This window comes from Corvus cornix, chromosome 2, assembly GCF_000738735.6.
Source record: "Corvus cornix cornix isolate S_Up_H32 chromosome 2, ASM73873v5, whole genome shotgun sequence".
Lineage (NCBI taxonomy): Eukaryota > Metazoa > Chordata > Aves > Passeriformes > Corvidae > Corvus > Corvus cornix.
Window position 1 is genome coordinate 67939937 of NC_046333.1, and position 13751 is coordinate 67953687.

The 13751-nt window shown below is 36.7% G+C and overlaps 1 protein-coding gene across 6 annotated transcripts in view; it reads right to left on the reverse strand.

Annotated features, from left to right (window-relative positions):
* FARS2 (phenylalanyl-tRNA synthetase 2, mitochondrial) overlaps positions 1-13751 on the reverse strand; it is a 232258-nt gene that overhangs the window by 206083 nt on the left and 12424 nt on the right. For 4 of the 6 annotated variants that reach the window (XM_039550220.1, XM_039550217.1, XM_020584624.2 and 1 more), the window contains exon 3: positions 11557-11614. The exons of the other annotated variants lie outside the window; for them this stretch is intronic. In XM_039550220.1, the coding sequence (XP_039406154.1) occupies positions 11557-11562 (6 nt within the window). In that variant the 5' untranslated portion in view covers positions 11563-11614. The remainder of the gene's footprint in view (positions 1-11556; positions 11615-13751) is intronic. 6 annotated transcript variants of the gene reach the window in all.

A 13751-nucleotide genomic window follows, 5' to 3' on the forward strand; every position in this document is an offset into this window, starting at 1 on the left:
TCTGATCATCCCACTCATTCTGTCAATCTAGATAATATAAAGCTCCCTCCTACTTGCACATCACTAATAGTTGAACTTTGCTGTTTTATATTAAAAACAAGGAGGAGAAAAACATGTATTTTAAGGACCTATAGAACTGAGGGTTTACACGCATTTTCCCTCTGCTAACCTCATCTCTAATGACCTTCTTTAAGGTGAATTGCCAAGCAGGGTGAAGTTCTAAAATATTTAGTAGCCATTTATTTATGTATTTGTTTATTTATTTATTGTTTTCATCTCTCCTTTTCAAAAAGACATGAGTCTTATGCAAAGATTTCCCATGCTACCATGCCATCCCCCCTCCACCACGCTGAATTTCTTCATTACGTGATGGTATCTGAGCTCATTGTGAGACAGAGCACTGACCTATGGGTCAGAAGCTTCATGTAGCTGCACTTGTTTAACTGACAGTAGGATTGAGTCCAGATGCTTAAAAAAGCATAAAGCAGAAGACCAGCAGTAAAGGGGAACACTATACCTAAATAAAGATAGGCAACATCAGTGAGGGAAATCTACAACTGACAATCTCTCTCTTTCAAATTTTCCTCAATTTGATGGGCTCCTTTGCCTCCAATAAGGCACAGGAGTAAATTTCATCACAAAACCTGTTAAAAATGTACACTCACAAAGCATTTGGGTCAACACCTCCACTTTGACCATACTGTTTTACTACTGTCTTAAAACACTTTATTTCTACATTGTTAAATAAACGAATGTAGGAATGTCTCAGTGTAATTAGCTACATATGTCAGCTTGATTCGGGGAAATAATTCATTATATACATCTTGCTTTAGGTAATAGCCCATTTGTACTGTGATTTAAAGTGGAAGGGATATACCTGTTACCAATGATTACTTTGGGGTCTACACTTTAGATCTTCTTCCAAAAGATGGCCTTTTTATACCCACTAGGCAGGTTTCTCTAAAGTTGGAATAGAGAATGAATTGCACGAAATGAAGTGGGAAGAAAGACACAAAGTCCTCAGTTGTCACATTCATTTAGAGGTTTTTTGCATTAAAATGGATTGTTCATTACCAAGACATTCTGTCACTCGAGTGTGTCTCAGTTCACAGGTTAGTGGAGAGCCACAGAAAGTGGCTCCAAACCTTTCCATATCATACTTCAAAATTGTGGTGGGTGACTTACACTGAAATAAGAACAATATGGACTCCAGTGATGAAAACATATATAAGTTCTCCCACAAGCAGATCTGGCTGACACAAGTGGAATACACATCTCTGATCACTGGTCCAGATCATCAGTGCTAAAATCCAGATACCTAGGATGATTCCCTTGTGTATAGAAAAATCTTCCTGAAAACATCACTTTTTTGAACTGACATTTAAAGTGGGGAGGGGAATCACTGTGGTCAAACTAAATTCAGCTATGTTGACATGGTTCTCCATCCCAAATGACAAACTACTGCTATCATCACTTCAGTCTGTTTACTGTAGTTTAAAGCTCAATATTACAGAAATGCAAAGTCATCAACCAGAATAATCATGTAGAGAAAAAGAACAGTTACCAACAGTTCAAAGCCATGGACAAAATATGCAATTTCCAAGAGGCAAACTGGGATGCAGAAAAGTTGCAAGAACCCAGTAAAACCTGTAAAAATGTAATATTATGTAAATATTTCACTCTTGATTATCCAGTAGCTTTATTCCTGAGGATCACATCTGTTCTCAGGGACCTCAAATCACTCTGATTGAACAGATTACTATAATATATTACTAGAATAAATCCCAGAATAGATATTACACTACCACTCAGAAAAAAATAAACTATAAAATAAACTTACCACCACCACCAAAAAAACTAATACGTAGAACTTCGCTCTTTAGCTCCTCAAATCTGTCATCTGTCATTTATCTCTGTTCTTTCTATATCAGTGACAATGTCTATTTTTTAAAACAGGAGACCAAGAATGGATATAAGGATAGGTAATGAAAAAATAATGCAGTAACCATAATGAGGATAATGGGATGTTCAAGCATTTCCTTAACTAAATGGCTGATGACAAGAGAAACTCTTTCAACAGCTACATATAACAAACTACATTAAAACTAATAGGAGGAGAAAGAGAAAGAGTAGAGGCAAGTCGAGAAAGATCTGGTAGTGTTCAGTATAAAATTCAATATTCAATGTAAAATTCACCTGAGAGCAAGAGCTGCAAAAGAATGTGCTTACAGTACAATGCCTGGAGGGGAAAAGAGAAGGGCATCCCACATGTCTGCAAGGAAAAACATTTATATTGTTTTCTAGTAAAAATATTCAAGGAAGCAGAATTGGAACTAAAACTCAAACTATATACTATATAACATATAGTATATATACTGCTACATCAGCACAATTTAACTTCAAGAAGCAACATAATACAACAATCTTAATAACTAGCATGTAACAAATAAGTAATTCTGAGTTCAAGATGATCAGATTTCTCAGCTTTTCCTATATCTGTGGCCACACACATTATGCAATTAAACATTTAAAGTTTAGGTGTATGTTCGTCTGTATTCACCTTTCTTCCAGTATTGCCTGTATCAATCTTAATAACATATTAGAGAACAAAATTCGTGACACAAACAGAAACCTGGTAACAGAGTCCAATAGCATAGTACTGGCTCTCCAAAGGGATGGGGAAGCTGAGCTCTCTTGGAAGCAAGGATGAGGTCGCAAGGAAGATGGAAAGAAGAGTAGGAAGGCACAGGGAAACCGAGCTGTGCAACTGTGACCTGGCCCTTCAGCCACAGAAGATGTTTCACATGGTATCAAGTACAGGCTTTTGTTGACCCATTCTCAAATCCAACCAGGTGATACATTTTAAATGCATGCTGATGATAGGTGTGGGTCAGTCCCATGCAGTTAGGTCTAAACGCAGTCTAGACAACCTCGCATACTCACAATAAAAGGTTTTCTATTTTAGAAGCACGTTGCCTATCTTGCCTCTTCAGAAAGGAAATAAATTCTTAATTAAACTTCTTAAAATGTAGTTTAATATAGATAAAGTTTTTGTTTTAATCACTTTGAATCATAGAGTCTGCTGAGTTGGAAGGGATCCATCAGGACCATCAAGTCCAACTCCTGTGTGCCAAATTTATGTTCTGCTCTCTCGTGATAACAAATACAACAGAGGATGGATTCTCAGCAGTTCTTCATTCTCTTAGTATTTCACCAGAAAAAAGTAAGAGAACCCCTATATTAACCATCAAAGTGGTAAAACAGTCCACTAATAACTCAATGTTGCATGGATTACTTCAGAAGGACAGGCTGGGGAAAATAAAACTTGCAAGCTGGCTACAGGGAAGATGACAAAAAGAAGATATCCGTGAGTCCAAAACTCAGCAAGCATACAAAGACTTTGCATCAGCCCCTCTTGGAGATCCCTCAGTGACTTTAGAACAGAGAACAATCAAAAGAACAGAAACAAAAAAATCCAGCAGATGGCTCTAAATGAGGAGAACAGAGACAGGTGACTAACTAGCCTGAGAGAAATAAAAATAAAATGGGAGCAGTGCCACAGTGTTATCATTTTTGTAGAGCCACCTGGAGAGGTAGCAGGCTTATCAATGAATGCCAAAAATGAATAGTACCCATCTGCTCACCCTAATAAATAACCTTTACTAGAAAAAATACAAAAGAATATAATTCTCTCAGCACTACTCACATGTTTTCAGCAGAACTGTTTGTTTAAAATATTTATTTGGGTCTTACACGGCTTAACAACTATTTACTGAGAACACAATAATGCTTTAAGATGACCCTTGGAAGCACAGAGCAAGTCAGTAGCTGTAAGAATTCATGAAAACAGAAAGCTCCAATAACCTCCTTTCACATAAGCAAAAGCTCTGCAATTACCACTGCTTTCAAAATGTCTTTAGAAAGATATCTCTGACCAACTGAATGGACTGATAGCAAAATGCTAAATGAGAGGGCACTTCAAAGTCTGGAAAGTCAGTACTCCTCTGAAGGTAACAGCAGCAGAAAGTATCTCCATTCAAAAAGAACTTCAAGGACCATGGTACAAGATCAGTTTACCTCCTCTGCTGGTCCCCAAATGGCAAGGAGTAACCATTCTGCTGATTCTAAGTGTAGATTGAGAAAGGAGGTCACACATGGCTGCAGGTAAAATGAGGAATGCTCAGGTCTCCTGATGTACTATTACAAAAAGAAATGGCATGGAAGAGAAGACTAAAGCAGGCAGATGGGTTTGCCTTCATGAGTCTGAAAGCAAAATGCCTCTTCTTTAGCATAACCTTTATCAACTCCAACCACTGCTTATGTAATGAAGGCGTAGGAGTATGAAACAGAAATTTGAACTTGCTAAAACTGAGACACTTCCAAGCTGGACTTTTGATTCAGTGGTGTATTTATTTTTCATAGATGACATACACGGCTGGAAAATACCCATGTCTGTTTCATATCTTCAATTCTACCAACTCAATATAAGCAACTCTGTTGGAGAGGATGAAAGTTTGGTAAGAAAGTTTCACAGATATGTAGGCTTGGCAGAAAGATCTCTGAATGTAGAAACTGAGGATGAGATAGAAAAGAAAGCAAGTTTTGATATAGAGAAAAAGATGTTTTGCTCACATAAAACTGTCTGGATTCACACAAGATTATCCAGAACAGGACAGATACTGTATACAGCTACCACCATCTCTGCAAATGTTTCACATAAATGTTTTTGCATTAAATTTTGACTTTCATATGGAAAAAATATGACAGAATTAAAAGATGTATGTACAAACATATGAAGGGAAAAGAGAATGCAACAGAAAGCACTTCTGAGGTGACAGAAATCACAAAATGTGAGCAAACGTACCACACAGGCCAGAGCTCTGTAAATGTCTGTACACATGGGGTCAGAGTTTCTTCATAGGTCATACAACAGAGTTTTAAAAACTTCCAAACAGCACTTCACCAAAATGAAGTGCAGCAGATACTGCACTGGTTCCAACAGACTCAAGTGCCTTTACCAAGTAGTAAAGCCATGCACATTACTTCCACTGCTTTGTACTCCCTGCCTTAGCATGAACATACAGTTAAGTAATAAAAACCCACCAATGTGATTTTTTTCACCTGTGAACTGGCCAATGCTTTTTCAAATAATAAGAGCAGGAGTTCTCAGATACAAAACCAAACAGAAGGCTCAGTTTAAATCCAAATGAACAAAGCCTTCCACCAAAGAAAATAAACTTTCAAGGTCAAGTTACAGGATTTTAACTGTAGCATTTTCCACATGACATTCCCCTTCTAGTCCAACAAAAACAGCTGCTTTGGGTTTTTTAAGTAAGTATTTTTATGAAACACTTGAAGCAAAGCCTGAATCACTGAAAATTTGAATGCAAAATGGACATCCTTAAGTTTTAATTTCTGTTATAAAAATTAACCAGGATAAAATTTAAAGCTTATATAATGTTAATCGTTCAATGTTAGTAGCAAAATATTCCTTCTATTCCCTCCTTTTGCTGACTGCATCTTATTTTTAAAACACCTGTGTTTCGATATGAGTAAGGTACATTGCCATGGCAGACAGATTTTACCCATGCTACAGGAATGAACAGAGCCAGCTGGTGCCACAGCCTTCTGATATCTTTGAGAATGGTAAAAAAAATTCTTTAAAGATACAACATACATTCTCATTTTATCAAGCATTAAACTCATTATAAGAAAAAAGCATGCCTGTAATGATCTACAGTTACACAGCCCACTGACACCATTCCATATCCTCTTTATAATGGTCTTCTGGGGACCTCCCAGAGCACAGCATCCTGCTTCTAGCATGCATAACACTGAAATACATTTTAGAAGAAATTTTAATCACCTAACCAGATATATTCCTAAACTTTAATCTTTGAAAACCTTTCACTTTGCTAAAAGCTTGCATTAAAAAAAAACCAGAACAGCAAAACCCCACTAAGTTTAATAAATTTCTTTAAAAATCGGCTACTTAGTAAGGATTACTCTACCCAGACTTGAAAATATTTCAGGATTGTAGAATTTAGGCTCAAAAATCTCCCTAGGAACAAACATTTCTATTTGTCTCAGTGAAATCAGGTTCAGCTTTTGATCTTTTATGATTCCTCTTCGACATGAAATTTTATTACACATAGGACCTTAAATTGTTCCATCTTTCTTTAACAGATCTTTTTTCTTGAATGCATGCGGAATTATTTGGTATCTGCTCATTACATTGCAAAAGCAGAGTTTTTCTTCCCTTGCCTCTCCACCCAGGTTACCAGACTGAGTAATGGTCACCGAAAATAAAACTTGCTAACTTGCCCACCCATAAAAATGACACTTCTGGAAATCATAACTTACAGAAGTACAAGCAGCAGACGGATCCATTCTAATTTAAATATCTGAATCAGAGCCTGAAGGCCCAGTCGTTAGAAAATGGTCTTACTTTCATACAAACAGAGCTATCAATAGGTAATCAACAACACAGTAAGTATAAAATCTCAGTTTTGTTGTGTACCACTGAATCTTTTTAATAAACTCATTTTGCCTTATTTCTACTGACAAACACAGGTATTTGTGGAAAAATGGCTTTAAAAATATGATGTCTACCTGCTTAAAAAGATTCCTTCCTACGGAAGTGGACCTACGAAGTGGAATTATTTTAGCCACATTGGAAGAACAAATTAAATGCATGAAATCTTTGCCAATGCTGGCACCAGGTTACTTCACCTCCCACTCTAGGTCAGGAACATCAGAGTTTTTCTAGGACAACAGTCCTAACTCTGGCAAAGTCCAACCAGCCTACTATCAGACAGGTGAAACAGACTTTGTTTTTTGTCATATTACACCAGAAACCAACTTGTGTCTGCTGAATCAAGAGTGTTTGGTTTTGCTTTTAAGCTGTGTATCTACTCTAAGGGTGTGAATCTAATTATTTGGCCTCACTGTAGTATGCTAGGGGGAGTTTTGCTTAAATAATTCTGCTGGTTTTCCTGGCTGTCTTGGAAGATTAAGAAACTTCTGTGAGCAAAGCAAACAAATGCACAAAACAAAGCAGATGCTCTTGGTGCACAGTAGATGAGAGTTTTCAGCTACCTAGACATCCTTAATTATTTTCAGCAAAAAAGTCATCTGAGTAAAGTTGTTTGTTGTAGTAAAGGTTGTGCATTCCTCTGTTGAGGTAATCTCATCTTGGAACACTCAGCATTTCATTGACAAAATAAATAGAGCAGTTTTTTTCTTGCAACTAGTAAAAAGAAAGTGAAATCATAAAGAGAACCCAACAACACCTTTTTCTGTAGCACCTAGAGAAGGCAATAAAAGGAGGTTTTCAGGTTTTTCATGCCACTTGTAAGATACTCTGTTACTACTAAGCAATGGCAGAGGGCTCTCTTGTTGCAAGAAGCAGCAGACCCTTGGTCAGCTGAGACCCTTTAGCCCTGAATATTTAAGAATCAGCTTTTTAAAAGTACTTATGTTTATTTATTACCTTATATAAGAAGGGATTATGATGACTGTAAGACACAATTTGCGTTACACAGCAGTCATCAGTGCCTGGTGCACATTCATCCCCCAGGCTGTGGTATATTTGTATCTAGAAATTTATTTTGGGATCAACAGAGAACTCTCAAGAATTACCACAAACAGCTTTCTACAGAAATGCTGCTTCACATCTCTCTCTGTTTATGCTCTGTCTTGCTATGAGAGTAAAAGCTTAGTTCCAAATGCAAATCACAGATTATAAATATCAGAAGGTGCTAGATGTGTCATCAGAAGGGAACCCCTAATAGCAACCATCAGTAGGAAGTATAACCACAGTTTGCTAAGAATTTTGTATTCACATCTGGTGATGACATCTTTATATAGTATCATCAGTGATGCTCTGAACGGGTACAGTTTGATGGGTGCCTATCTTTGGTTCTAGTGATACTACATTTTAAGAGTGATGTATAGTAAGATATGATTTCACAATGTAAATACATTACCTATATATGCTTTGCCTCAAAAAATTCTACTAGCTTTTTATTTTATTTTTTATACAGCACCTCATATTTCAAGGAATGGAAACCAATTCAATTTAAAATCACTAATATTCTTTTTAAAATCAAAGTACTTTTAATACTTTCAGGAACAGTACAAGGTCACCTAAGTCCAGATTCTGGCTTGACCATGCACACCTGAGGCATGAACTCCAAAATGCAGATGATTTGGCTGCAGTGGTGAGGCCATGTGTTGGTGTGTTTGCTGCATATGTGCACATGGAGAATGCGGACTGCAAAATACATCCTCCTCTGTTAAACCACTTCAAGTTCCATAGAGGATTTTTCCATGTACTATAATGCTCAAGCAATCAAATTTGCATCAAATGGCCCACTCTACTAATTGTTGAAGCATAGATTGGAATATTCTCACAGCTCAAAAAAACTTTGACGGATACAGAAAATATAGTGAGAGCTGCTTTTCTCCACCATATTTTGGAATTGCAGTAATTTCCCCTGGAATGGGAAAAGCAGATACCCAATTCTCAAACTAGGTAATTAACTACTGCTTACCTCTCACTGGTGACAGGCACCACAAAGGAGCAGCTTTCCCAGTACTAATCGAAGATTGGAGAAATGAAGTTTCAAACACCCTTGCAAAATTGCAGGGCTGAACAAATGAACATTACAAGGAAAAGAGTTTGTGCTGAACTTTGCTTTCAAGATGCATAAGCCCTCTCTTTTGGTTCAGAAATTCCAACTTAGTCATCTCAGAAAGAAGTATGAGCTCCAGGATAGTATGATCCTGATACAAAGAACTCACTGGCCTAACAACTAGAATTCCCCTCCCCATCAAAGACACCCACAACGTGCACAACCTTACTTAAAATCTCAGTTACAAGTCCTGCAGAGAATTAACACATCAGTTATGGTGAAGGTCTGTCTCCCATTTTCTAACTTCTCATGGCAAATACCACGTACTGAGGAGCAAAACTGCCCATAAAGAAAGCAAAGTCTAATGATAGTAAGAGATGGATGGTCCCAGAACTAAGCTTAGGGATGACTTTTAAAGATAATCCCCAGATCAATCTCCTTTAGAAATGAATGCAATCCTCACAGAACTACAGGATCATAGAATAATTTCGGTTCAAAGAGACCAGTGAAGGTGGCCTAGTTCAACACCCTGTCCAAAGCAGGTCACTGCTTTAGGTCAGGATTTGCCTAGTTGGGTTTTGAAAGCCTCCAGCAAGAGTTCCCACAACTTCTCTGGGCAACCTAATTATGGCTCATTTGGATTTAGTGCTCTCCCCACCATGAGTTCTTCATACAGAGAGACCCACACAAAACTAGTGCTTGCTAAGACACAAAAGCAAACCTAGAGTTGGCCTAACTGATGTTTTCAAAAAGGGAAAATGAGCAGATACTGTATGTGCAAAACTTGGGAAAGATTAAAGGTTCACAAATCACACAAAAAGAAATCTCTAACTTATACATCCACTTCTTAGGTCTTAGAAACTGCATTTACTATTTACTTCTATCTACTTTATCTATGCCTGATCTGTAGTACATTATGTACTATAAATGTCCTACCTTTTCTTTTCTTTTTGCATCTGGCTACCAACACGACAAAAGTTAAATACTAACTGATTTCTCAAACTCTTTTTAAAAATTATTTTTCACAGTTATGGATTTACATTCAAAACATCTAGAATATTTGTAATTCAGAATTTAGTTGTGGAAAGGGGGGTGTCACACCACAAAATTGGGAGAGTTCTCATTTTAAAATAATTCATTTCAGATGTCATATATCACAAATGGAGATGTTAATTAATGCAGAAAAATTGATGGGTTTATGATGAGCTATTTTGTATACTTTTCCAGATGATGGCAACATGCTGACAGCTTTAAAAAGTAGATGTGTTACTGTAAGGTTTATTGTCTAAGCAGCCTCCTTCCTCTGCAGCAATCTAACAGTTTACATTTACAGTTGATTATAACTTCTATTACGTTCCAATATTCCCTAATCATCTCAGAGACTGTGAAATACAGCATCATTTGTCTCAAGCTCTCTCCTGTAGACACACTATTCTTCTAAAAGTATAAAAGACAACATACGCAGCGCCACCTCTTAAAGCATCCATTCTCAGTTCTCTTAAAATATTTCAGATAGCACAATTCTGTTTTCCTCTTCAGTAAGATGTGTCAGCCAACAGAACATAATTCATCCTCAGGTTTACAGTAAGCTTTCCTTTGCAAGTAGCAGAACCAGCAAAAGTTTATTTCCTCTGTGTTTGGAGGCAAAGTTAGTTTGCAGATTCAGTGGTAAGGGACAAATTCATCCTGCTACCTCTACTTTGGCTGAGGAATTTATAGGGTTTCTCTCCTTCATTAAGCCCTTTATTCTCATACACAACCTGTACCTTGCTGTCTCTAGTGACCCAGACATTCTGTGTGGAATTTAACTGAAGTGGAAAAAAGAGGGCTTACAGCAGAGGCACAAGTACCATCTTGCAGACATAATTTCCTTAGGCCTTTATGCTTAAAACCTGGAATTTTTAAGAAAAGTATTAAACTCAACATAACAGTGTCTTCAAAAAGTGATGCAAAACATAGCACCCAGCAACAGCCTAAGTGGAAGTAGCACTCTGGTTTTCAAAAATGATACAACTTTAGTCTATTCTCACCGATAAAGGTCACTGCTAAAGCAATCTGCCACTCTGGGGGCAGATTACACTTACGTACATCCACTTCACTTCTTTCATATCATTCGTCCAGGATACTCCCTGCTTTGACTGGGCTGCAACACATTTAAGTGTGAACAGATTGATTAACAACCAGAAATCTGAAACAAGCTGCCGCTGCATTTCACTGTAGATGAGCAGGGATTGCTGGAGATACTTTGTAGAATCAAACTATACGTGCAGAGAGGGCTGTGCAACACAAACTGCACATTTCAATATGGGTGATCCTGGGCAGAAGACAGAGAGTCATTGCTTTTTAAGGGTCTGCTTTTTCAAAAGTATTGGGAGGTATGACAGCAATGACGACGGTGTTTTTGAAACAGTAGAAACACACAGAAAACAACACACACAGAAAAACACATTGGAACAATAAGCTATTTCAGAGCCAGAGAAGTTGATGAACTGACATATTCAAGCACAAGAAACCTAATCCAAATTCCTAATCAGTAGAGGTCAGACAACCTCTTTTTAATTATATTCTAGAAATTTTTAAATTATATCCTAGAAATTCATGTAGCAGTCATCAAACAGAAGGTTTGTGACACAGTAAGAAAAGTTTTCCCAACTTGTACAATAATACCTTGATTTTTTAACTATGCTGTCTCAACATATACAACAAGCAAAACAGGATGTCTTGCTTCACAATACATTAGGTAATATATTAAACAATACTTTTCTTCTTTTAATTATGTTTGACACCAAAAAAGTAGACTGTGTATATATTTTCATTCACCTGTTTCTCAGATTTGTACCTTAAAAATATTGTTCTCCTTCTAAAAGGAATTACTCATTTTTAGAGAAACAAAGGCAAGTGAGAAAAATCATTTGCTTACCAACATCCCTTCTCAATTGCAAATGCAGCAGTAGCATTATAAGCTCATCAATCAGCAGCTAGAAACATATAAAACAAATAAATACTTAGATCACCTACTTAATTCCTTTTCTGTTCTCTGGATCACTCCCTCAAGCATACAAATAATTCTGTAATACACTCCAAAATCATTGCAGATGATACACAATAACACATCAGCATGGCCTAAGCATCGGTCATGCTTATTTGAAAAGGTAATGTCTGCCTCAAAAGGTGCCTATGTTCTGTGTTATGTTGCAGTTGCTACAAAATGTTTTCCTGTAAAGCAGTAGAGAAAATACCACCTAAAATCTCAGCATCTTGTTGGTATAGCATTTAATGTTGCTTCAGTAACTCTTAAATGCCCTTGAGAAAACAAATCAAGGCTCCTTTTAATATTGTTTGACACAGACATAATTTTTTCAGGTTAGGTCTCACTGACAGCTATGTAACTGATACCTTAGAGAAATCTTATTTATTGCTCTAAAAACTGGGTGCAAACTACCAAAAGTATAAGCAAACCCAAGTGACAGATTTATGGCTAGTTACACAGCTGATAAACTGAGAAAGTGTGGTGGTAGGCTTATAAGCCTTTCTCCCTTGATTTTTATACCTACTATTCCTATTTATGCTACTAACACACAAGAAGCTTTCATAAACTTTTAGATGTAAATCATTCAGACTCACAACAGGGTCTGCCAAAGCAAACAGGACACATCTACATGGAATCTCCGTGTCCAGTGTCAACACCCACAGCCGACTCCCACCACCCTTCCTTGCCCCAAGCAGTTCCTTAACTTCACCACCTGACCCAGATAAGGCACTGGGGCAGCTCACCTAATGACAAATAATACAGGAACAAATAAGGTGATAGAAATCTGGTTCAGGGTAAAAATATTTCAAATGCTTCAGATGAGAAATTCAGCCATTCTGAACTATGACTGTCCAGCAGCTATGCCTACAAAATTGCCCTTAGCAGAGGAGTTTTTTGTGGTTGCTTCTCAAACTTGCATAAATGTAAAGGTATCCCAACATGAAGCTGCACTGCTTTACATAATTGAAAATAAAATAAAAGACAGCATTAATAGAGATACCTTCAATGCGATCCATGATAAAAACATACTCTATTGGATAATTAAACGTATGATATTAGAGAACCTCCTTATTGCTCTGAGGCAAAGAGAACCTATCAAAAATTTGCATTTTTAACCCTTAATGTTAAATATAACATGGGGAGGTTAATGTATTTTAAAATTAGACATACAATAAAGTTACAATTTGCTCCCTTTTCTAGCATAAAAATATTTTCAATGACATAGAAATAGATCTGTTTTATGTGTAATGAAAGATGATCAGATTCAATCTTATCATTAGCAAGAAAGAAAAAGAGGTTTACCATAAAATATCTCTTTAAAATGGAGGTCCACCACTAGGAAAGCCCATTCTGTACTTGCCATATGATAGACACACAAATAAATATATTGGTTTATGTAATTACTATCTCAGTAGGTAAGGAACTAGAAAAGCCAACATCCCAGCATTTCCTGAGCTTACTACTAATTAAATCATATGCATACCGGTTCAATCCAAGGATGATCAAAGTTAATGAAAAAAATTTCAATTTAATTCAATGAACTGTGGATCAGTTCCAGACATCTAGCTGCTACTCCGTCCGCTTTCTTCTTTATCAAAAAGCACTCCAACAGTGTGAAAGTGAAGAGGGCTTCATATGAGTCTACAGATTTTGTGATTTTCTATTTCCCCTCAGATCTGAATTTTAAATTAATTATTTGACAGTTGACTACATTGCATAAAATTAAGTAATCTTTTCCATGAAGGTGTATTAGAGGCTACTCCGGGTTAGGAAGGAAAACTGACTACTAATATTACTGTTATATCAATAGCTTTAAAAGATTTCAACTATTTCTTTCATACACAGGTTTACCCTCATTATAAGTTGATTTGAGTGTCCCACTATTCACCCCTGCAACAATATATTGCCATATCAGAGCATGTAAAATGTCAGTCCAATGTACTAGAAATAGGGCACTAAATTTATAGGGCTTTCTAAGATGAACAGAAAGACAAATTAATGTCATCTAAAGCAAAAAAAAAAAAAAAAAGAATCAGTGCTCAGATTAAAAATCTATTTCTAGTCACATTTCAAATGCAATGTCA